This window comes from Moschus berezovskii, chromosome X (genome assembly GCF_049115385.1).
Source record: "Moschus berezovskii isolate FMDL1 chromosome X, NW_MosBer_1.0, whole genome shotgun sequence".
NCBI lineage: Eukaryota > Metazoa > Chordata > Mammalia > Artiodactyla > Moschidae > Moschus > Moschus berezovskii.
The window spans coordinates 50,114,091-50,140,248 of NC_142488.1; the positions used below are offsets into that span (position 1 = coordinate 50,114,091).

General features: G+C 37.7%; 1 protein-coding gene across 8 annotated transcripts in view; it reads left to right on the forward strand.

The window, feature by feature from the left end:
- Positions 1–26,158, forward strand: part of PHF8 (PHD finger protein 8) — a 105,868-nt gene that overhangs the window by 61,605 nt on the left and 18,105 nt on the right. For 5 of the 8 annotated variants that reach the window (XM_055438066.2, XM_055438067.2, XM_055438068.2 and 2 more), the window contains exons 13-18: positions 1,156–1,458; positions 2,224–2,327; positions 6,700–6,878; positions 7,165–7,250; positions 7,731–7,864; positions 8,465–8,778. In XM_055438066.2, the coding sequence (XP_055294041.1) occupies positions 1,156–1,458; positions 2,224–2,327; positions 6,700–6,878; positions 7,165–7,250; positions 7,731–7,864; positions 8,465–8,778 (1,120 nt within the window). Of the gene's footprint in view, positions 1–1,155; positions 1,459–1,596; positions 1,738–2,223; positions 2,328–6,699; positions 6,879–7,164; positions 7,251–7,730; positions 7,865–8,464; positions 8,779–26,158 lie in introns of all 8 variants that reach the window. The other 3 variants (XM_055438071.2, XM_088834138.1, XM_088834139.1) reach the window with 2 other exon arrangements.

The following is a 26,158-nucleotide window of genomic DNA, read 5'->3' on the forward strand; positions in this document are numbered from 1 at the left end:
GTAAGTACTCAATAAATGTGAGCCATTGTTGTTACTAGACTTTGCAGTGAAGAGAGAACTCAGTGTGGGCTGGTGAAGTAGCAGAGGCACCAGAGGAGAATTGGACTTGAAGTTTCAACTTTCCTTTAGCTCAGAAGCTAAAGGATATAGGTTGTTAGCACCTATAGGTTGCTTAGCACCCAGAATATAGGCACTAAACATGCTAAAGGGTGGTTAGAGTGCGCTACTGGGAAGTTGGACTTCTAGCCTCACCTCTTGCAGCATGTTTCACTGCCTGCACCATTACACCATGGCTTACGTTGACCACCTTCTACCTCATTTTCTTCCACTTCCATCTGTCAGAAATCCATCAGGGTTTAGTTAAAATGCCTGTCTTTTCTCTGGCTATATAAGTTTTGTATACACAGAACTTTGGGCTGGTTGGAAGAGGACTTAGAGGTGGATTATATCTTTTTCACTGGCTTTCAAATGTTTTGAAGAAGTGAAATCCTTTTTTTCAAATGAAATCTTACATGGAAGCTCAATATATGCAACCAGTTGAAGCATAACTAGTATGAATAAGTAGCAGTTACAAAGGTGGGAGGGAGGCTTAGAGCTCCACTTGTTTCTCTTATTTGCCTTCCATCTACCTCCAATCCCCAGGGCTCTTCCTGAGAAGTTCAAAGAAGCCACAGAGCATCTTTGAAAACCATCTTTCCAGTCTGCTCCTTTAAATTTACAGCTGAGAAAACAGATCCCCAGAGTGATCAGAGCACTTACCCTTGGTCACAGAGCTAATGAGTAGCAGATTTAGAACTAGAAGCTCTCTTCTCTTAAATCCTGTAGTCCTTAGAGTTGGAACCACACATTTTAGTACTCAATTATTTTCTGTCTCATGTCAGCTGCTCTTGGAGTCTTTTCTCTCCAGTTTTGATAGTAGTGCTGGGCTTTTTCTCTGCTCGTCTTCTTACTCGTCAATGGCTGGGTAAAGAAATGCCACCCAGTAAATTCTTGATGACTTATTGTGCAAAAACTAGGGTGTGCATAAGTGCCTATATGGAGCATCTTTAAGCCCCTTCATGGCAGTATCACCAGTGCCATGAACAGACCTCTGCTCTTAGTGTAGAGAGAACCCTTGAGTAAGCTCTAACCCCTCATGTCCTAACACTCTTGTAGGATATCTTCCAACAGAACGTTGGGAAGACGAGCAATATCTTTGGGCTGCAGAGGATCTTCCCAGCTGGCTCCATTCCCTTAACCAGGCCAGCCCATTCCACTTCAGTATCCATGTCCAGGCTGTCACTGCCCTCCAAAAGTGGTTCAAAGAAGAAAGGCCTGAAGCCCAAGGAATTCTTCAAGAAGGCAGAGCGAAAGGGCAAGGAGAGCTCAGCCTTGGGGCCTGCTGGCCAATTGAGCTATAATCTCATGGATACATACAATCATCAGGCACTGAAGACAGGCTCTTCCCAGAAAGCAAAGGTGGGTGCTGGCCAATGGGTTCAGCCCAACCCTTTTGGGTCCCTTGGAAGAGCAGAATATCAAAAGGAAAGGCTCTCCTGTCCTCCCACCTCCCTTAGGGCCCCTGGTGTTTGGCTACCAGTCCCACTCATTTAACAGGCATTTATTGAGACCTTGTCTATGCTGGGCACTGTGATAGCTGCTGCAGACAATAACCCTCAAGAGGCCAACAGGCTAGTGAGAAAGATAGGCATAAAAAGAAATGAATGCAATGAGATGTTGTGGATGCCACAGTTAAGGGTGAGTGTGGGACCCTGAGACACAGGGGAGGGGATGATTGTATCTGGGTAGGGATGATGGTCAGGAGCTCTTCTCAGAAAGCATGACACTTGAGCTGATCTTGAAATACTAGGATAAGAATGATATTTGAGTACATGGTATATGAGTGGCAGGTTGGAGTCTTGAACAGATTTTTTAGAAAAGTCCTCCTCCAGGGCCCCACCTTGCTTAAAGATTGTGGTACCCTCCATGGGCATGTGAAGATGCTCCACTCTCCTTTTAGGGAACATGTTTTGCAAGATTGATAGGTTTCCCCTGAGCCAGGCATACATTCTCAACCTTCTGCTCTTGTGATCATTTGGGTTGGGGATGGGGGGCAGCATAGTTGAAGACCTTGGTTCAGGTGGTTTTGATAGTGAATTCCACCAGTAAAACCAGAGGGAACTGGTTATTCTCATTCACATGGGAGTTCCAGACAGGTGACAACTGAGCTTCCTCCTCCTGCAGTTCAACATCACTGGCACCTGCTTGAATGACTCAGATGATGACTCACCAGACTTGGACCTTGATGGGAATGAGGGCCCGCTGGCCCTATTGATGTCTAATGGCAGGTGAGGTGGGAAGAAGAAGCAGAGATGCTGGGATTTTCGGTAGCAATATGCCATTAAGACAAGGCATGGAATTGGGACCTGGGGCTGGGACATGGGTGAGGGAGGGACTGTACTTGGGGAAATACCCAGATATTATCAGAAAACATTGCTGAGTACAGAGAACCATGGTAGTGTTGGAAGTGGGTTAGGGGAGAGGTCTGGAACTAATTGGCAATTCTGAGAAAAATCTTGTATAAGTTCTAGAAATTTCAGCAAGTCAGTGGATCAGAACTGTTGGCAGGAATAGGAAGTAGTATAGTATACTGGTTAAGAGCATTAGTTTTTATATACCTTTTGCAATTCAATTTTTAGGAACTTATTTTGCAGAAATATTTGCCAGATGTGTAAAAAGAAATATTCAGTGTTCACTGTATCATTGTAATAGTAAATAGTTGGAAGTGTTCATTAATAAAGGTTGGATAAATTATGGTACGTCTATGGAATAGAATACTGTGTAACTTAAAAAGAATGAGTTTAGTATCTATTGATGTGAAAAAATTTCCAAGATACATTTTAAGTGAAAAAATCATGTTGCAAGATAATATGTGGGAATAGTTCATTTTAATTTTTTTAAAAGGCATGTATGCATATGTGTGTGTGTAAAAAAGTAATGTACAGTCTTCTACATTTATTTATTTGGCTGTATTGGATCTTAGTTGCAGCATGTGGGATCTCTGTTGCGTCATGTAGCATCTTTCGTTGTGGAACAGGGATTCAGTAGTTATGGTGCGTGGGCTCTGTGGGTGTGTCATATGGACTCCAGAGCATGTGGGTATCAGTAGTTGGCAGCGTGTATGCTGTCAAGTTGAGACACACAGACTCCATAGCGCATGGGCTCAGTAGTTGTGGCATGTGGTCTTAGTGGCTTTGTGGCATGTAGAATCTTAGTTCCTGACCAGGGATTGAATTCCCTGCATTGCAAGGTGAATTCTTAATCACTGGGCAACCAGGGAAGTCCCTTGCCTTTATTTTTAATTTAACTTTTTAAAAGAGGTTTAAAATTTATGCAGTTTAAAATTCAATAAATGTGAAAGAATACATAGGAAAAAATTTTGCTCCCACCCTTCTCTGTTCTCCAGTTTTCCTCTGCACTCATGGAACACCAATGTCAGTGCTTTCCTTCCAGAGATGTTTATACACATTCACACAAATAAATATATCAATATTTGTTACATATTTTATGCTTGTCACACCAAACTTGTAACAGTAGTTATCTCTGGAAAGTAGGATAGGGGAGGCAAGAGAGGAAATTTTCACTTCAAAAGCATATGAATTTTGTACAGTGAGTATATATTAGTTTTCTTAAAATAATTTTTAGCAGACTGTTTTCTAAAAGAACAAAAGCACATCTTGACAAAAAGCTTGGGCTTGGGAATCAGACAATTCCGAATTTGAATCCCAGCTCTGACACATATTCCCTATGGCAAGCTAATTAACATATCTGCATCTCTCTGTCTTCATTTTATCTGTTCTATAGATAAAACTTATCTTAGGGTTGTTGGAGGACTAAATGAAGTAATGTATGTAAAGTGCTTATTGCAGGTCCTGGCACATATTAAATGTTTAATAAATGGTTGCTTTTATAAATATAATAATGAAGTTGAAAATGAAAGATGACAGTGGTGGTGATGATGATGATAGTTGTGGGTATGGCCAGAAGCTAACTAGGTTGTCAGAAATCCTCAAACATGTAGGGAGGCAGAGGAAGATGGTAAAAGTTATTTTTTGGACACTCAGAACACCAGACAGGAGCAGTCAAGAGCTAAGTATAGAGTATGAACAGTGTAGGAACACAAGGGACAAGGATACCTTAACCGCCTTTTTGTAGGAAAAGATTGTTTTCAGATCTCAAGGGTGAGTATAGTAAGTCTACCTGACTGGGAAATACAGGAAAAGGGAGTGTGAAGGCAGGGCAGATTCTGAAAGCAGCAGAGCTATCTTTGTGATTTGAGAACATAGTTACCAAAGAATAAAATAGACTGAGCATTGCCTTTGTTGGTCTGCTGGGGAAGAGAAAGTTGAGAGTCCTGAGGTTCCAGCCTGTAATGGTTATTAAGGACACGAGACATTTTCCCTTTCCTCATCAGTCTTCCTTGTGCTGCTTCTAGTACTTCCTTCCACCTGCTAGAGGCTGCTGCTAGGTGAACCTAGGGAGTCAAGGTACAGTAATATTTACAGACGATATGATACTTATGTCTGATTTTTTTCTCCAGAATAGTGCCATGTTTTGTGGGGCTGAGGTGCAAATGAAACAAGATTGGCTGTATGTTGATAACTGCTGAATCTTAGCTGGGTCCTAGATACATGGAGTTTTTAATATTTTGTATATGTTTGACATTTTTCATAATTAGAAGTTAATAAAAGATCAAGGTTGAGTAGCTACCATTTATTGAGCACCTGCTCTGTGTCAGACTCTATGTTAGCAACTTACATACATTATTTAGTCCTTCCAACAACCCTTAGGGGTAAGTGTTGTTATCCTTACTTTACTAATGTGGGAAAGTGAGACCCAGAGAACTATAAGATTAGCTACCATTGGGCCACTTGTTATATGTCAGTCTCTACATTAGCTCATTAATCCTCCCAGCAACCCTTTGAGGTAGAAAACAGCTAATTCACTAAAAGCCAGTTCACCAAATGACTATTTGTTGAATGTATACTCGCTTACCAAAAACTTGTTTCTCTTGACTTATAAGGCTTTTTTGAGCAGTTTGTACTGGTTAACATTGTTTACTATGTGTGGTAGAATTATTAAGATTTAAGCTACTTTTGAGTTCTTTCTACTTTATATATTTTAACACTTTTTTGAGATATAATTTACATATCATATAATTAACCTTTTTAAAGTGTATAATTAAATGACTCTTAGTAAATTTAAAGAATATGCAACTGTCACCACAGTCCAATTTTGGAACATTTCTATCACATCAAATAGATCACTCATATCCGCTTACATTCAGTCCTGGTTTTCTTCCCCAGACCCAGGCAACCATTAATATTCTTTCTATCACTATGAATTTTCCTTTTTAGATATTTCATATAAATGGAAGTCATTTAGTTCCTATGGAAATGTAGTCTCTTGTGTCTCACTTCTTTCACTTAACATGTTTCTGAAGTTCATCCATGATGTAGAATGTATCATTAATTGATTCCTTTTTATTGCTGAATAATATTTCATTGTGTGGATCTACCACATTTACTTTATCCATTCTCTAGTTGATGGCCATTTGGATTGGTTATGCTGTTTGACTGTTATGAGTAATGGTGCTTATGAGCATTTATATGCTAGTTTTTGTGTGGACATGTTTTTGTTTCTCACTTAGGAATTAAATTTAGGGTCATATGGTAACTCTGTTTAGCTTTTTAAGTAACTGCCAAAATTTATCCCAAAGCATCTACCATTTTACACCCCCACCAGCAATTATGAGTTTTTCCATATATTGGCTAATGCTTGTTATTGCCCATCTTTTTTATTATAGCCATTCTGATGGATGTAAAGTGGTATCTTATTGTGGTTTTAATTTGCATTTCCCTAATGACTAATGATGTTGAGCATCTTTTGGTGTGATTATTGGATATTTATGTATCAACTTTAGAGAAATGTCTGTTCAGATCTTTTGCTTACTTTCTAATTTGTTTTGTCTTTGTTGTGTTCTAAGAGTTATTTAAATATTCTGGATACACATCCTTTTCTAGATAAATGATTTACAAATACTTTCTCCCAGTCTGTGGCTGGTCTTTTCTTTTTCTTAATGGTATCTTTTGAAGCACAAATGTTTTGAATTTTACCTAATCCCAGGCCACAAGATATTTTCCTACATTTTCTTCTAGAAGTTTTATCGTTTTAGCTTTTACATTTAGATATATGATCCATTTTTAGTTAATTTTTGTGTGTGATATAAGGTCAGAGTTCACACTCATTTTTTTGCATGTGATATCCACTTATTTCAGCATAATTTGTTAAAAAGACTATTCTTTCTCCACTGAATTGCCCAAGCACCTTTATCAGAAATCAATTGACTATAAATTTAAGGATTTAGGTCTAGATTCACAGTTCTGTTCCATTCATTTTTATCCTTATGCCAATATCATACTACCTTGATTACTGTAGCTTTATAGTAAATTTTGAAATTGAGTACTAAGTCCTCCAACTTTGTTCTTTTTTGAAATTGTTTTGGCCATGTACATAGCCTTTGTATTACATTTTAGTTTATTAATCTCCACAAAACTAGATGGATTAGATAGGATTGCATTCATTGAATCTATAGATCAATTTGGAGAGAATTGCCTTTGTATGAGACTGTTTTTATGTTCTCCTTCACTCTCTCTCCAGTACCAAGAGGGTGAAGAGCTTATCCAAGTCTCGGCGAGCCAAGATCATGAAGAAGGCAGACAAGGCTAGGCTGGTGTCAGAACAGGTGATGGAGGATGAATTGGACTTGGACTCAGATGATGAATTGCAGATTGATGAGAGACTGGGAAAGGAGAAGGCGACCCTGATAATAAGACCAAGTGTGTACTTGTTCTTTTTCTTTCTTGCCCTGCCCATTTCAGTTTGGTTTTGGTCCCTTCAGTAGACTCAAGACCTTAGGCCTGAGCTTGTTGACTTTCTGATTTACCAGCTCTGTAGACTTTCTTTGCTCTAGAGATTAATTTATAAACTAATTCCTTACCTCCCTAAATTGCTTATCTGTGGTCATTACTTTCAGGAAAATTATAGTTTTATTCTCTTTCTCCTGGATATTTGGCTCAGATGCTAACCTTAGCTTCATGGTAAGTACATACTATTGCTTTCTAGAATTTCCCCGAAAGCTGCCTCGTGCGAAGCCTTGCTCTGACCCCAATCGAGTTCGTGAACCAGGAGAAGTTGAGTTTGACATTGAGGTAGGAGCCTTCCCTGTTTCTTATCTTCTGCTTGTTCTGGTTACAGAATCAGAATGTGGTTTGTCATTTTAGTTGAGGTTGGGGGAGACATCCTATGCATTCAGTTCCTAAAATATTTATAAAGTGAAAGATTGTGTGCTAAGTGCTCCTGAACATATAATGGAAGATTATACTTTAGTTAAAATATTTTAAAAATCTTTACTATAGAGTAGAATAAAAGGCAGTGTGATGTAGCAGAGAGAGTATCTGATTTGGAATATCTGATTGTGACTTTATATACATATTTAACTTCACTGAGCCTTAGTTTCCTTATCTGTAAAATGGGAATTAGTACTTGCCTCACAAAGATGCTTCAGAGACTAAGATGAAAAAACAAATATTCTGCTTAATACTTGGTAGATACTTGGTGCTCAGAAGATATTAGTGTCAACTGTATATTAGGGCCTGGGCAGCTGAAGTGATATACTTTTTCTCCAACAGGAGGACTATACAACAGATGAGGACCTTGTAGAAGGGGTCGAAGGCAAGCTTGGAAATGGGAGTGGAGCCGGTGGAATTCTTGATCTGCTCAAGGCCAGCAGGCAGGTGGGGGGACCTGACTATGCTGCCCTCACGTGAGTACTGGCTTTGTTCTCCCCTTTCTAGGTGATCAGACAAAACACACCCCCACCTGCCACCTTTGGCTAGGTCAGCCAATCAGTAGATATTAATTGAGTCATTTAAAGGGACAAAGAATTATCCAGGGCATTTGGGCTGAAAGAATAAAGTAGACATGAAATCTGTCCTGGGATATTTAAGATATGACTTAGAAAGGATGTACAGATTTCAAGGGCAATGAGTTTGGGGTTCTTTGGAAGTCAGAAGAGGCATGGAAGGAGAGCTGGGCCTTTTCTGGATCTTGTTTTTTTTTCTTTTAAAAAAAAAAGAATGCGGCATGTGTGAATAGGAAGGGTGGTGCACCCTTGTTCTTGCCACCTTGCCTGCTGTCTATGGAGAGACTTCAGTCAAGAAGGACTGGCCTTTTTATGGAAATAGTCTTTGATACTATTTTGATCTTTAGTTTGGTTTCTAGTTTTTCACTTGGGATGATTCTCTCCTGCTTATTCCCACCTTGACCCAGGCAGCTCTTGTCCCTCCTCCCTGACTATTCTTATGACTAGTTTCCTCTGACAACTAGAGAAACTCCTTCAGCATTTCTCCTCTGTCCTTTGCAGCGAGGCTCCTGCCTCTCCCAGCACTCAGGAGGCTATCCAGGGCATGCTGTGCATGGCCAACCTGCAGTCCTCATCATCCTCACCAGCTACCTCCAGCCTGCAGGCCTGGTGGACTGGGGGGCAGGACCGAAGCAGCACGAGCTCCAGCAGTGGGCTGGGCACAGTGTCTAGCAGTCCTGCTTCCCAGCGCACCCCAGGGAAGCGGCCCATCAAGCGGCCAGCCTACTGGAAAACCGAAAGCGAGGAGGAGGAGGAGAACGCCAGTCTTGATGAACAGGACAGCTTGGGAGCTTGCTTCAAGGATGCAGAGTATAGTAAGGGCAGCTGAGCACTGGAGTCAAGGCCAGGAGGGCTCCCCCCCTAGCCCCAATCTCAATCCCAAATCCAGTCCAGGACAGTCTGTAGTGAGCAAAGGCCTGGCCATAAGCCTGATGCTCAGTTTCTCTGTGCTGTATTTTCTTAATCTGTAAAATGAGAGTATCTCACAAGTTGATGTACAGACTACCTGGCACAGTGTCTTGCTTATGGGAGGCCCTCAAAAAATGATAGCTATATAGGGATTTCCCTGGTGGTTCAGTGGTTAAGGCTCCATGCTACCAATGCAGGGGGCCTGAGCTCAATCTCTAGTCAGGGAGCTAGATCTCACCTGCCACAATGAAGATCCAGTACAGCCAAATTTAAATAAATAAATTTTTTAAATGGTAGCTATTATCCATTTTTAGCATTGTCCCGTTGTCACTGCAGGTGACTCTTTTTTCCCTCTTGCCTATTATATTTCCATTTGTTGTTTAGTTATTCAGTCGTGTCCGACTCTTTGCGACCCCATGGACTGTGTAGCCTATCAGGCTTCTCTGTCTATGGGATTTCCCAGGCAAGAATACTGGAGTGGGTTGCCATTTCCTTCTCCGGCAGACTTTCCCAATCCAGGGATCGAATACACGTCTCCTGCATTGGCAGATGGATTCTTTATCACTGAGCCACAAGGGAAGCCCCTTTACTTCCATTACCTGTATCATTTGTGTTATGTGTTGTTCTTCATCTCTTGCAAAGGTATATGATGACTTTTTAGTGGGCTTTTCACATTTAATAGATGACTCCTTTTTTAAACTAAAATGTATTGAGTATGCAGTGTATAAAGCACTTTTTTTAATAGTGCAACTGAGTTATAGGTTTTCGTTTTAATGTTATTTTAAAAAGTAATCCTCGTTGACCAAAATTAGGACAGAGAAAGCAAAAATTCCCTTTGATTAACATTCTTCCCTCTCTGAGGAAGTTATCCAAAGGTAGCCTTTATTATCAGTTTGAAGTATACCTTTTAATTTTTTGTGTTTATACCCATTTGTAGACATAAATAGAGGTATAGTTTTGTGTGTATTTGGTTCTACAACTTGCTTGGATTTCTTTCAACATCAGTACGTAGAGGTCTACTTCATCAATGCATTGAGATCTACCTGCTGCATAGTAGTCTGAAGCATAGGTGTACCATCATATGTTTAACTGTCCTCTACTGGTTAACATTTAGGTTGTTTCTAATTTTTAGTGTTATGAAAATTCTTATAAATAGCCTTTTGTTTTCATGTGCCAATTAGCATTTCTCTAAGGTAGCTAGACCTGCTGAGTTGAGGTGAAGGGTATATACAAAATAAATGTTAATGGTGTTGAATTCCCTCCACAAGGGTCAGTATATGAGCAGTGTGTGAGAAATACCTGTTTCCCTACAGCCTTACCAACAGTGGATGTTATCAGCCATTTTAATTTTTGCCAATCTGATGGCAAAAACTGGTGTCACAGTTTGTTTTATATGTTTATTGACTTTTCCTTATTCCTTTCCTGTGAATTAATTACTCAGTTATTCACTCATTTTTAGAATGTTAGTTTTTCTTATTGATTTATAAGAATTCTTTATATATTCTCAATTTGTTGGAGTATTTTTTATATATTCTGCAAATGTTGAAAAATATTTTCCTTTAGTCTGGTGCTTGTATTTTAATTTTACTTATGGTATCTTAGTGTGTAGTAGATTTCAATTTTTACATAGTCATCTTTATCAACTTTTTGTATTTTATGTTTTGGTAAGAAAATTTCTTATATTTTCACCTAAAAAGTATATAGAAGTTAAAATTTTAGGTTTTTTTCTGGAATTAAGTTTTATGTATTGTGGGAGGTAAGAATCTAACATTATTTTCCACATGGATAGTCATTTGCCCCAATACCATTTATTGACTAGTTCATCAATTATCCCCTGATTTGAAGCTTTTCTTCTGTCTTAAACTAAATTTCCTTATATGTGTGGATTTTTTTCTTTTTTTTTTTTAGGGGATGGAGTGCTGAGTGACTTGTGGGATCTTAGTTTGCTGATCAGGGATTGAACCCATACCCTCATCAGTAAAAGCACAGAGTCCTAACCACTGGACTTCAAGGAATTCCCTGAATTTGTTTTTCTGCTCTATTCCCAGTTCTATTCCTAAATAGCTATATTACTTTGGGCAAGCTAATTAACTTCTCTGTGATGATAGTACTTACCCCTTAGATTGTTGTGAGGAATAAATGAATTATGCATAAAGCAATTAGAACATTGCCCAGCACATAATAAGTGCTGTGTGTTAGATGTTAATAATACTCTGTTCCATAAAACCGATTTGTCCATTCCTGTGGCACTACCTCATAGGTTAGTTACTACAGGCCTTGTTTCTGGTAGGGCATATCCCCTCTGCAGAACTTGCTTTGGACCTAAGGAGAACAAGGATGTTCAGCAAGCCCATTATCTCTGGGTTGAACTGTGCTTAGTCTTAATTTGTTGCCAAGTTTCCCTGGCTATTCATCCTACCTTTAGCAATCACATTGACCTATAGGATTAGGGTTAGGGGAACTAACCTTAATAAGTTAGGGTTAGGGGAACTAACCTTAATAAGATTACCTTAAGTAATCCTTGCCCAGTTTGAGCCCATTTGCATTTGCACCCAGTATTGTACAGGGTAATCAGTGGATCCTTTGTAGCCTTAAACTCTGCCTGGGCTCCTTTTAGAAGTAGGTTCTTGAGGGTATTTGCTCAAGATAGATAGCAACTTCATTAAATTAAAATCTAATCTAGAGCCTAGTGATCAGCAGTGTTTGTTGTTGTTTTTAGACACACGGAGAAATGTCTTCACAACTTCTTCATGTGCACTTTCCACCATCCGCCTCGCCCACTGGTGCTTAATTTTGTAGAAGACAAAGCCACCATTTGCCCTTCCTGATAGGAGGCACTATTGCAGGATTTTTAGCTTTTATATATAGATCTTCATATATAGGTTTTCTCTGAAATGTGAGAAAACTTACCACTGATTGGTTAAAAACAACATCCCAGGGAAAATTGCTTTTGAACCAGTGCAACTTCTGGATGACATTGCTGTCATTCTGCCATTTACCTTTGCATAGTCACAAAATAGGCCATCTTGTCCTTTTGTCTTCAAACACGGTCTGTCTCTATTCAGGCTTTCTTGTATATCTCTTCTTCAGTTTATTACTGTGTATTTTATTTTATTGTTTGGTTCCCATTGAAAATGGCACTTTTTATCTATCGTATTTTCCAGTTGGCTGTTGCTAGTATGCAGGAAAATAGTTGATTTTTCTATATTGTTCCTTTGTTGCCTTATTATACTCTTGTTAGTTCTGTTAGTTTTTCAGGCTCTGTTAGTCTTGGGCTCTTGAAGTAGGTGATCTATGTCCCCTATCTTAGTTTGCTAGGGCTGCCATAACAAAATACCACAGACTGGATGGCTTGAAGTGAAGTGAAAGTCACTCAGTCATGTCCAACTCTTTGCAATCCCATGGACTGTAGCCATCCAGGCTCCTCCATGGAATTCTCCAGGCAAGAATACTGGACTGGGTAGCCGTCCCCTTCTCCAGGGAATCTTCCCAACCCAGGGATCGTACCCAGGTCTCCCACATTGCAGGTGGATTCTTTACCATCTGAGCCAACAAGGAAGCCCAAGAATACTGGAGTAGGTAGCCTATCCCTTCTCCTGGAGATCTTCCCAACCCAAGAATCGAACCAGGGTCTCCTGCATTGCAGGTGGATTCTTTACCAGCTGAGCTGGTAAATCAGGGAAGCCCACAGAACAATAGAAATTATTCTTTTCACAGTTCTAGAGTCTAGAAGTCCAAGATCAAATTATTAGCAAAGTTACTTTCTCCTGAGGACTCACCTTGGCTTGCAGATGATCTCCCTCTTGCTACATTTTCACGTAGTCATCCCCTGTGCATACAGGCTCCTGTTGTCCCTCTGTATATCCCAATCTCTTCTTAAAAAGGGACCAGTCAGATTGGGTTAGAGCCCACCCCAGTGGCCTCATTTTAATCTACTTACCTCTTTCAAAGCCTTATCTCCAAATACAGCCATACTCTGAAGTACTAGGAGTTAGGAATTCAACATATGAAATTTGGAGGGAGGACACAGTTATCCTATAACACCCCCTTTCATTCTGGTATTCATACCTCTAGATTTTCCTAGTTTTATTGCAGGTGGTGTGGGCATCCTTATGTTGTTTCTGACTTTACAGGTAATGTTGCCAGTGTTTGTCCAATCAATATATAGGACTCTGTAGGTCTCTGGTAGACTACTCTCATGAAGTTCAGGGGAATCTCTATCTATAGTTAGGTTTTTGTTTGTTTTAAAATCTGGAGTGGAATTAGGTTTTATCAGATTTTGGGGGGGGCATCTTTTGTTATAAACACATAGTTTTTCTCTTAATTTGCTAATTGTGATTTACATTAATAGAATTACTGATTTAGAATTGATATTTCTGTCTTAAAATTAGCTGTATTTGGGGCTTCCCAGGTGTCGCTAGTAAAGAACCCAATGCAGGAGACAAAAGAGACCCAGGTTCAGTCCCTGGGTTGGGAAGATTCCCTGGAGGAGGGCACGGCAACCCACTCTAGTATTCTTGCAGAATCCCATGGACAGTGGAGACTGTTGGGCTACAGCCCATAGGATAGCAAAGAGTCAGATATGACTGAAGCAACTTCACACAATTTCTGGTTTTATTTTATTCCTTTTTCTTAGTGTACTTTGTGCAACATCTTGAGTTGAAAGCTCTGTTCATTTATTTTTAGTCTGTCTTCCCTTTTGATAAAATATTTTCTAAATTTTATTTTTAAAATTAACATTTATTTTTTTGACTGTCTCATTGAATTTTATTTTTTTATTTTTTTCCTTTTTTTTTTTATTGGGGGCAAATTACATTAATATATTGGTTGGTTTTGCCATACATTGACACGAATCCACCCCGGCTGTACATGTGTTCCCCCTCTTGAAACCCCCTCCCACCTCCCTCTTCCCCATATCCTCCCTCCAGGTCATCCCCATGCACCAGCCCCAAGCATCCTGTATCATGCGTTGAACCTGGACTCGTGATTCATTTCACATATGATAATATACATGCTACAATGGCATTCTCCCAAATCATCCCACCTTCACCCTCTCCCACAGAGTCCCAAAGACTGTTCTATACACCTATGTCTCTTTTGCTGTCTAGTATACAGGGTTAAGGTTACCATCTTTCTAAATTCCATATATATACATTAGTATGCTGTATTGATGTTTTTCTTTCAGGCTGACTTCACTCTGTATAATAGGCTCCAATTTCATCCACCTCATTAGAACTGACTCAAATGCATTCTTTTTGATGGCTGAAAAATACTCCATTGTGTATATGTACCAAAGCTTTCTTATCCATTCATCTGCAGATGGACATCTAGGTTGCTTCCATGTCCTCGCTATTATAGACAGTGCTGCAATGAACATTGGAGTACATGTGTTTCTTTCAATTCTGGTTTCCTCGGTGTGTACGCCCAGGAGTGTGATTGCTGGATCATATGGCAGTTCTATTTCCAGTTTTTTTGAGGAATCTCCACAGTGTTCTCCATAGTGGCTGTACTAGTTTGCATTCCCACCAACAGTGTAAGAGGGTTCCCTTCTCTCCACACCCTCTCCAGCATTTATTGCGTGTAGACTTTTGGATAGCAGCCATTCTGACTGGTGTGAAATGGTATCTCATTGTGGTTTTGATTTGCATTTCTCTGATTATGAGGGATGTTGAGCATTTGTGCATGTGTTTGTTAGCCACCTGTATGTCTTCTTTGGAGAAATGTCTGTTTAGTTCTTTGGCCCATTTTTTGAATGGGTCATTTATTTTTCTGGAATTGAGCTGCAGGAGCTGCTTGTATATTTTGGAGATTAATTTTTTGTCAGTTGTTTCATTTTCTATTAATTTCTCCCATTCTGAAGGCTGCCTTTTCACCTTGCTTATAGTTTCCTTTGCTGTGCAGAAGCTTTTGATTTTAATTAGGTCCCACTTGTTTATTTTTGCTTTTATTTCCAGTATTCTGGGAGGTGGGTCATGGAGGATCTTGCTGTGATTTATGTCAGAGAGTGTTTTTCCTATGTTCTCCTCTAGGAGTTTTATAGTTTCTGGTCTTACATTTAGCTCTCTAATCCATTTTGAGTTTATTTTGGTGTATGGAAAAAATAAAAAATAACATTTAAATAAAATTTGTTTTGTTGATACACACATGCTTAGATTCTTGTAACCACCACTACTACCACAATGAGTAGAACACAACCCCTCCAAAGCCCCTTATATTATCCCTTAGTAGTCATGCCCTCCCTCTACTGCTAACTCCTGGCAACTACTGTTCTCCATCACTGTGATTTTGCCTTTGCCAGAATGTCATATAAAGGAATTATACAGTATGTAATATTTTGAGACTGACCTCTTTTACTTAGCATAATACCTTTAAGATTCACCCATGTTGTTGCATATCAATAGCTTGTTCTTTTTTTATTGAAGAATTGTATGTATCTACCACAGTTTCATTTTGTTTATTTTGGGTGAGCCATGTGGAATGCAGGATCTTAGTTCCTTGACCAGGGATCAAACCCCTGCCCTCTGCAGTAGAAGCACAGAGTCCTAACCACTGGACTGCCAGGGAAATTCCTCTGCCACAGTTTTTTTATCAATTTACCCATTGAAGGACACTGGATTGTTTACAGCTTTGGGTGATTATGAATTGGGATGCTGTGAACATTTGTGTGCAGGCTTTTGTGTGAACATGAGTTTCCCTAGGGTAAATACCTAGCAATGGGATTCCTGAACAGTGTGGGCAGTAGATGCTTTAACTTTATTGGAAACTGCCAAATTGTTTTCCAGTGATTCTGCCATTTTACATTCCCACCAGCAATATGTGAGAGTTCCAATTGCTCTGCATACTCATCAGCACTTGGTATTGTTAGTACACTTATTTTAGTCATCCTAATAAATGTGTGGTGGTATCTCATTTTGTGGCTCATCTAATGGCTAATTATGTTTAACATCTTTTCATGCATTTATTTGCTACTCATATACTCTTTTTTGAAAGAGTACTACTGCCTTTTAAAAAACTAGGTTGTTTAACTGTTGAGCTTTGAAAGTTCTTTATATAGTCTGGATTCAAGTCTCTTTCAGGTATGTGATTTGCAAATATTTTCTCCCACTCTGTGGCTTGTATTTCATTCTCTTATGACTTTCTTAAACACGTTCACATTCTAGAAAGTCAAGTTTATCAGTTTTATCTTTCATGGCTTATGCTTTTATTTAAGAACTCTTTCTGTAAAGTCAGGGTGCAGTTTTCTCCTTTTTTAACCTAACAACTGTATGGTTTTAGGTTTTACATTTCTATCTGTGTTCCATTTTGAATAAATTTTCACATAACATATGATGTTTAGGTTGGGTGAACCTTTTTTGCGCATATGGATGTTCACTTGTTCCAACACCATTTCTTGAAAAGATGATTTTTAATTTTTATTTTTCTATTGACTTGCATTTGTATCTTTGTCAAAAGTGGAATGACCATATTTGTATGGTTCTGTCTCTGATTTGTTCTTTTCCATTGATCTACGTTATCAATCCCTTTGTCAGAACCTCACTGTCTTGATTGCTGAAGCTTTATAGTAATTCTTTTTTTTAAAAAAGATTTATTTTTTTTTGGCTGTACTGGGTCTTCATTGCTATATACAGGCTTTCTCAGTTGTGGAGATTTGGGTCTACTCTTCGTTGTGGTGTGCTGGCTTCTCATTGAGGTGGCTTCTCTTGTTGCAGAGCACTGGTTCTAGGTGCATGGGCTTCAGTAGTTGTGGCACCTGGGCTTAGTTGCTCTGCAGCCTGTGGGATCTTCCCTGAACAGGGGTTGAACCTGTGTCCCCTGCATTGGTGGGCAGATTCTTGATCACTAGACCACCAGGGAAGCCCTATAGTAATTCTTAAAATCAAATAATACGACGTCTTCAATTTTGTCTTTCCATAAAATTCAATTTGTCTGAATCTACAATTTCTGCTAGGATTTTCACTGGAATTATGTTAACTATATGGATCAATTCAGAGAGAATTATGATCTTTATTTTTTATCAAGGTGAAATATATAGCTAAACATATATATATATAATTAAACATGAAATATATAATTGTAAACATTTTAAAATTTACAATTCAGTGATATTTAGTGCATTCACTAAACAGCCTCTCTCTGTTTCCAATATATTTTCATGACCCCAGAAAAATATCCTGGATCCATTAAATAATTGTGTCCCGTGTTCCCACTCATCTCATCCCCTGGTAACCACTAATCTGCTTTCTGTCCATATGGATTTGCCTATTATGGATATATCATATAGCAGTAATCATATATTATGTGATCTTTTGTGTCTGGCTTCTTCCACTTACCATAATGTTTTTAAGGTTTATCCAAGTTATAGGATGTATCACTATTTTGTTCCTTTTTATGGTTGAGTAGTATTTCATTGTATGGATATACTACATTTGTTTATCCATTCATCTGCAGATAGGTATTTGGGTTATTTCCACCTTTTGGCTGTTATGAATAACGCTGCTATAGATGTTTGTGTGCATGTTTCTGTATGGACACATGTTTTCATTTCTCTTGGACATATACCTGGGAGTAGAATTACTCAGTCCTATGGTAATTCTGTGTTTAACTCTTTGAGGGACCACGGAAACATTTTATACAAGGACTGCAAGAGAATTCTCACCTTAGATATATTGAATCTTCTAATTTGTGTGCATGATATGTTCCTCCATATTTACTCTTTGAAAAATTTCATCAGTGTTAAACATAGTTTTCAGCATGCAGATCCTACATATGCTTTTTTTTATTAAATTTATCTCTGAGTTCTGTATTTTTTTGCAAATACTGTAAATGGTACCTTTTTTTTTTAAATGGTACCTTTTTAAACCCTTGGTTTCTAATTGTTTATTGCTAGTGTAATATATATGTGTGTGTGTGTGTATGTGTATATATATATGTATATATGTATATAAAACACAAAATCAGACATGACTTAGCAACTGAACAATAAGTGTATATAAATATGATTGATTTATATTGACTTTGTATCCTGCAACCTTGGTAAACTCACTTATTAACTCTAGGAATTTTTTTTTAGTATTGTTGTTCAGTCACTAAGTCGTGTCTGACTCTTTGTGACCTCATGGACTACTGCATGCCAGGCTTCCTCGTCCTTCACTATCTCCTGGAGTTTGCTTAGATTCATATCCATTGAATCGGTGATGCCATCCAACCATCTCATTCTCTGTTGCCCCCTTCTTCTCCTGCTCTCAATCTTTCCCAGCATGAGGGTGTTTTCTAATGAGTTGGTTCTTCACATCAGGTGTCTAAAGTATTGGAGCTTCAGCTTCAGCATCAGCCCTTTCAATTAATATTCAGGATTGATTTCCTTTAGGATTGACTGGTTTGATCTCCTTGCAGTCCAAGGGACTCTCAAGAGTCTTCTCCAGCACAATTTGAAAGCATCAGTTCTTTGGTGCTCAGCCTTCTTTATGGTCCAACTCTCACGTCCATACATGACTACTGGAAAAATCATAGCTTTGACTATGCAAACCTTTGTTGGCAAAGTGATGTCTCTGCTTTTTAATATGCTGTCTGGGTTTGTCATAGCTTCTTTTTGGTATATTCTTTGTATTATTTTGTCTAGATGATCATGATCATGTCATGTGTAAGTAGGGACAGTTTTATTCCTTTCTTTCCAATCTTTGTTTTCCTTCTTGCCTTTTTGTTCTGGTTAGGATTTTCAAGCACAATGTGGTGAGAATGAACTAACACCCTTGCCTTGTTTCCAATCTAAGGGAGAAATTATCTTTTCACTATTATGATGTTATCTGTATAGGTTATCAAGGTAAGGAAGTTTACTTCCATTCTTTTTTTGCTGAGTTTTTTTTTTTTTTTAATGAATGAGTGTTGAATTTTCCCAATATTTTTATTCCACCAATGGATATAATCATGTTGTTTTATTCCTTTAATCTGTTAATGTCATAGGTTACATTGATTAATTTTCAGATATCACAGAATTGAAGTCATAGGATAGACCTGAATTGCTAATGATGTATTATTCTTTTTATATATTATTGGATTTGATTTACTAGTATTTCACTGAGGATTTTTGTGTCTTTGTTCATGAGGGATATTGGTCTTTAATTTTTTTTTCTTATATTTTAGTTTTGGTATCAGGGCAAGCAGTGCTGGCCTCAAAGAATGAGTTGGGAAATGTTCCTCCTCTATTTTCTAGAAGAGATGATGTACAATTAGTGGGTTTTAAAAAATGTTTAGTAGCATTTTTGAGTGAAGCCACCCAGCCCTAGGGATTTCTTTTTAGGTTTTAACTATGGATTTATTTTCTTTGGTAGATATAGAATTATTCAGATTTTCTATTTTGTCTTGGGTAAGTTTTGATAGTTTGTGGTATTCAAGGAATTGGTCCATTTTAGCTAAGTTGTAGAATTTATGAGCATAAAGTTGTTTGGAGTTTTCCTGTATTACCCTTTTAGTGTCTGTGAGGTCTTTAGTGATATTTTTAATTTGATGTTATTTTTTCATTTTTATTCTTAATGTTAGTAATTTGTATCTTTTATTGTCATTCTTGTTGGCATCTTATCAATTTGATCTTTTCAAAGAACAGTTTTTGGTTTCATTTAAAATTTATTAAGGTTTTGTTTTTTCACATAAGATTTAGTCTATCTTGAGAATTTTGTGTTGTGAACTTGAGAAGAATGTGTATTCTGCTACTGTTGGGTTGAATATTCTATCAGTTTCAATTTAATCATGTTGATTAGTGATAATCTATATCTTTGCTAATTTTTCGTCTACTTATTTTCTTGATTACTGAGAGATGTGTTGAAGTCTCCAAGCATAATTGAGAATTTGTTTCCCTTTTTAGTTCCATCAGTTTTTGCTTTGTGCAGTTGGAAACTCTGATGTTGGATGCATCCACATTTAAAGATTGCTATGTTTTCTTGTCATTATATTTACCATCTTATCATTGTTTTCTATCCCTTTTCATCCCTGCTAATTTTCCTTGGTCTGAAGTTACTTTATATATCATTTATTTATAACTGGATATTTGTGTCTTTGACCCCCTTCATCCAATTCCCTTACTCCTCACCCGCTGCCTCTGGTAACCACGAATCTGATCTCTTTTTCTATGAGTTTGGGCTTTCTTTTTCAGGTTCCACATATAAGCGAGATCATATGTTATTTGCCTTTCTCTATCTGACTTATTTCACTTAGCATAATGCCCTTCAGTTAACATATGGTAGGATTTCCTTCTTTTTTTTTGCTGAGTAGTATTCATTCATTTGTATGTGTATGTGTGTGTATCACATTTTCTTTATCCATTTGTCTATTGATGGACATTTAGGTTGTTTGATTTTCTTATGTTGAACCACTCTTGCGTTCCTGGGATAAATCCCCCTTGGTCATAGCATATAATCATTTTAATAGGCTGCTGAATTTGGTTTGCTAGTATTTTGTTGAGGATTATTACATCAGTATTCATAAAGCATATTAATGTGTAGTTTCCCTTTCCTGTAGTATCTTTTTCTGGCTTTGGTATCAGGATCTCATAGAATGAGTTAGCGTGTGTTCTCTCCTCTTCTGTTTTTTGAAAGAGTTTGACAAGGATTGATGTTAATTCTTCATTAAGTGTCATGTATGGATGTGAGAGTTGGAGAAGGAAATGGCAGCCCACTCCGGTGTTCTTGCCTGGAGAATCCCACGGATGGGGGAGCCTGGTGGGCTTCCGTCTATGGGGTCGCACAGAGTCGGACACGACTGAAGTGACTTAGCAGCAGTAGCATGGATGTGAGAGATGGACTATAAAGAAAGGTGAGCACTGAAGAATTGATGCTTTTGAACTGTGGTGTTAGAGAAGACTCTTGAGAGTCCCTTGTACTGCAAGGAGATCCAGCCTGTCAATTCTAAAGGAAACCAGTCCTGAATATTCATTGGAAGGACTGATGCTGAAGCTGACACTCTGATACTTTGGCCACCTGATGCCAAGAACCGACTCGCTGGAAAAGACCCTGATGCTGGGAAAGATTGAAGGTGGGAGGAGAAGGGGACAACAGAGGATGAGATGGTTGGATGGCGTCACTGACGCAATGGACATGAGTTTGAATAGGCTCCGGGAGTTGGTGATGGACAGGGAAGCCTGGAGTGCTATAGTCCATAGGGTTGCAAGGAGTCAGACAGGACTGAGTGACTGAACTGAACTGAACTGAACTGAGAAACCACCAGTGAAACCATCAAATAACCTTAACTTTTCTTTGTTGGAAGCTTTTTTATTTTTTATTCAGTCTTTGTACTTAATATACGTGAGTTCAGATTTTCCACTTCTTCAGTCAGTTTAGGTGATTTGTGTGCTTCTAGAAATTTGTCTTTATTTTTCTTTTTTTAAATATTATTTATTTATTTTAAAATTTTATTAGAAAACTGAATTATACAATGTGTTTATGTCACTCACTGAGTACATGGCGTTTAAAAACAACATCATTACAGAAAGATAACAAAAATACAAAGTCTTAAAACATACGGGATGTGGAAAACATTATCCACTGAGACCTTAAATGTAGTAGACTTTACATAAAATAATTTGTTACATAATTTGTTAGCATACAATTGTTCACAGTATTCTCTTATAATCCTTTTTATTTCTGTAAAGTTTGCAGTAATGTCCCCACTTTCATTTCTCATTTCAAGTATCTTTGTCTTTTCTTTCTTCTTCTTTGTTAGTCTAACTAAATATTTGCATATTTTGTTGATTATCTTTCAAGCAACCAATTTTTTATTTTGTTGATTTTGTTTTTTTATTTCAGTCATCTCTGCTCAGATCTTTATTATTTCCTTCCTTCTGTTAGCTTCAGATTTAGTTTGTTCTTTTTCTAGTTTCTTAAGGTGTAAAATTAGGTTACTGATTTGATATCCTTCTTTTTTAATATTGTAAGCATTTACACACATAAATGTCTCTCTGAGCACTGCCTTTGCTGCATCCCATAAGTTCTGGTATGTTGTGTCAAAACAAGGTTTTCCTTCCTCTCAAAGTTTTTAAAAATCAACTTTTGATTATTTTCCTCTGATCTATTGATTTTTTTCAGAGTATATTGTTTAATTTTCACCAGTTTATAAATTTTCCAGTTCTGTTACTGATTCCTAGTTTTGTTCTATTGTTTTTGGAGAACATGCTTTATATGTTTTCATTCTTTTGAATTATTGAGACTTGTACGCTAAATTATGGTCTGTCCTGAAGAATATTCCATGTACACTTGAGGAAAATGTATATTTTGCTGTTTTGGGGTGAAGTTTTCTGTATTTGTTGGTTAGGTCTAGTTGACTTATAGTACTGTTCAAGTACTCCATTTCTTTATTGATCTTCTATCTGGATGTCTTATTCACTATTGAAAGTAAGGTACTGAAGTTGCCAACTATTATTATAGAACTGTTTCTCCCTTCAAGTATGTCAATATTTGCTTTATATGTTCTTGGTCGAATGACCTTTTTATTACTATGTAATACCCTTCCTTATCTCCTGTAACAATTTTGTACTTAAATTCTATTTTGCCAGATATTAGTATAGCTACCCAGCTCTCTTTTTGGTTACTGTTTGCATGGGATACCTTCTTCCATCTTTTCACTTTCAACCTAGTTGTTTCTTTGGACCTAATGTGAATCTCTCATATGTAATATACAGTTGAATCCTGTTTTTGATCCATTCTATCTTTCTTTGCCTTTTGGAGGGTGAATTTTTAAAATAATTTTATTTATTTATTTATTGGCTGCAGTGGGTCTTTGTTGCTTTGCGCAGGCTTTTTCCAGTTGTGGTGGGTGGGGGGCTACTCTTCATTGTGGTGTGTGGGCTTCTCATTGTGGTGGCTTATTTTGTTGAAGATCATGGGCTCTAGACATATAGGCTTCAGTAGTTGCAGCATGCGAGCTCAATAGATGTGACTTGCAGGCTCAGTAGTTGCAGTGCACGGTCTGTGGTGCATGGTCTTCGCCACTCTGCAGCATGTGGAATCTTTCCAGACCAGGGATGAAACCTGTGTCCCCTGCATTGGCAGGCGGATTCCTACCCAGTGTGCCACCAGAGAAGTCCTGAAGAGTGAGTTTAAACCATTTACAATTAAAGTGATTTCTGGTATGGAAGGACTTACCTATGCTATTTTGTTATTTGTTTCAATATGTCTTTATATTTTTTTGTTCCTCATTTCCTAAGTTACTGCTTTCTTTTATATTTAATTGATATTTGGGGGGTAGTATACCAAATTGACTCATTCAGTTCCTTTTTTATGCTTTTTAGTTTTCAAAAGTGGTTACCCTGGGGATTACAACTAACATTCTAACTTTATAACAATCTAGTTTGAATTAATACAACCCAGCTTCTATAGCATACAAAGACTCTGCTTCTATACAGCTCTCCCACCCATGTATGGTTATTTTTGTCACAAATTACATCTTTAAACATTGTGCTCCTTTGACATAGATTTATGGTTACTGTTTTATACATTGGAATTGTAAATAATGTAGAAAAAAGAGTTAGAAATCACAAATACAGCACTACTGACTTTTATATTTACCTCTGTAGTTGCTTTTATTGATGTTTTTCTATACTCTCAGATGTCCTTTTATTTCACTCTGAAGGACTTTGTTTAGCATTTCTTAAATGGCAGATTTATTAATGGACTACCCCAGCCTTTGTTTACTTGAGATGTCTTAATTTGCCTTCATTTTGGAAGAAATGTTTTTCCAGATATACTTTTGGTTGACAGTTTTTTCTTTCAGCACTTAAAATATATCATCCCACTGTCTTCTGGCCTTCATTGTTTCCGATGAGAAATTGGTTGTTTTATTGTGCTGTCTTGCTGCTTTCAAGATCCTCTTCTTTGTCTTTTGATAAAGTAGTTCTATATTTTCTTCTTCCTTGTCTTTGTCTATTGACAGTTTAAATATAATGCATTTCAGTGTGAATATCTGAGATTATCCTAGTTGGAATTTGTTGGGCTTCTTAGATGTATATTTTCATGTATCTCATAAAACTTGGAAAGTTTTTAAAAGGTCATTGTATCTTCATATAGTTGTTCTCCCTTTTTCATGCTTTCCTCTCCTTCTGACACTCCCATATGAATATGTTGGTTAATCTTGATAGTGTCCCAACAGCCCCTTTACCTCTGTTCATTTTTTCTTTTTTCTTTCTTTCTGCTCATCAGATTAGATAATTTTTTCTTCATGTTTGCTGAATCTTTGCCTACTCAAAATCTGCTTTTGAATCCCTCTAGTGGATTGTTATTCAAGTCATTGTACTTTTCAACTCCAAAACTTCTATTTGGTTTCTTTTTATATTTTCTTTCCTGATTGATAGTCTCTTTTTAAATTGAGACATGGTTATTTTTTTATCATATTTAAGGCAATTGATTTAGTCTTTGTATAGTAAGTCTAATGTCCAGGCTTCACGGACAGTAGCCTACCAGGCTCCGCCGTTCATAGGATTTTCCAGGCAAGAATACTGGAGTGGGCTATCATTTCCTTCTCCAGGGGATCTTCCCAACCCAGGGATCGAACCCGGGTCTCCTGCATTGCAGACAGACCCTTTACTGTCTGAGCCACCAGGGAAGACTCCTTATGGATAGGTTTTATCAATTTGTTTTCTATAAATGGAACATACTTTTCTGTTTCTCTGCATGCCTTATAAATTTTTTGTTGAAACCTGGACATTTTGAATATTATAATGTGATAACTGGAAATCATACTTTCCTTTCTCCCTAAAGATTAACTGTTGTTGCTTATTGTGAGCTACAGTTATCTATTTACTTAATGACTTTACAAGTACTGTGTTCTTATTGTGTGTGGTCACTGAAGTATCCATTTCATTAGCTGACTGCTGAGGTTTCCTGAAAGAGTTTTTATAAGTGCCTTAATTTAGCAGGCTTTTTCTTTGTTAAGCATTCCTTTTGTTGTTGTAAGTTTTTGATTGGATTACAGAATCCCCCAAAAGTTTATTATATAAGTTTTTGACACCATAATGGTTGCTTCACTGGAGGAACAACAGATCCTTGGAGCTTCCAATTCCATCATTTTTGGAGGGGGCATCACTCCTCCCACCCTCATATTTTTAATATGCATATTTTAACTTGTATTTTTTAAAATGTCTGAAATTAATTACTGCTGCTGCTGCTGCTGCTAAGTCACTTCAGTCGTGTCCGACTCTGTGTGACCCCATAGATGGAAGCCCACCAGGCTCCCCCATCCCTGGGATTCTCCAGGCAAGAACACTGGAGTGGGTTGCCATTTCCTTCTCCAATGTGTGAAAGTGAAAAGTGAAAGTGAAGTCGCTCAGTCGTGTCCGACCCTTAGTGACCCCACAGACTGCAGCCTACCAGGCTCCTCCATCCATGGGATTTTCTAGGCAATAGTACTGGAGTGGCTTGCCATTGCCTTCTCCGAAATTAATTACTATCTACATCTTATTTCATCTTGAATAAGACATGAACCTTAGAGTAGATTTCCTTTTGTATATTACTTTGTACCTATTTATCTCTCAGTCCTCAGAACTTTGCAAGGCAGGTAGCATCTATTATTTCAATTTTATGGTTGAAGGTAGTGAAACTTACAGAAGTTCTCCTTGGCTACAAAGCTAGTGTGTCAGTCCAAATTTCAAAGTAATTGTCTAATCCTGAAACTTGAGGTCTTTCTACCATACCACACTTCTTCTTTCCTTTAGGTGGAGAAAAACCTTTCAAACTCAATGAAATAATCGACAAACCCAACATTGACAGCCATTAGGCTAGTAGGGATGGAACCTTTGTCAAACAACTCTATTACTGGTAGTCTTTTCTTTCTAGGGACAATTAATAAAATTTTTTAAAAATTTAATGAGTCAGGAGGCAGAGGTTTTACTTCTCTTCTCAAGGAAGAAGGCCTGAAAATCAGACTCATTTTCCTACAGAGAGGCCCATCTGGAAGGAACTGTGAGAGTGGATTCCTCTCTCTCTGATGAAGTAGAATTCTAGAGAAGTTTGAAGCTGATCATTAGTAGGAATGGAAAAATTAGGAGGACATTTTCACTAAGAAGAAATTTTCACTCTCATTTTGCTTTTCTTTTAGGTTTAGTAGCAGTAGAGATTAACTTCATCAGTAGGACCTTTCTAGACTTTCTTCCTATTAAATCATATAGATGTTGTATATATATGATAAAACTGGGTGTTTGTATGTATTTGTATAGGATAAAATATATGTGTGTGTTTTGTCATTCACATCATTCAATTCCAGTAATCTTGTTCCCAGTTCAGCCTAAGTGGTCTTTTTGTTCCCTTT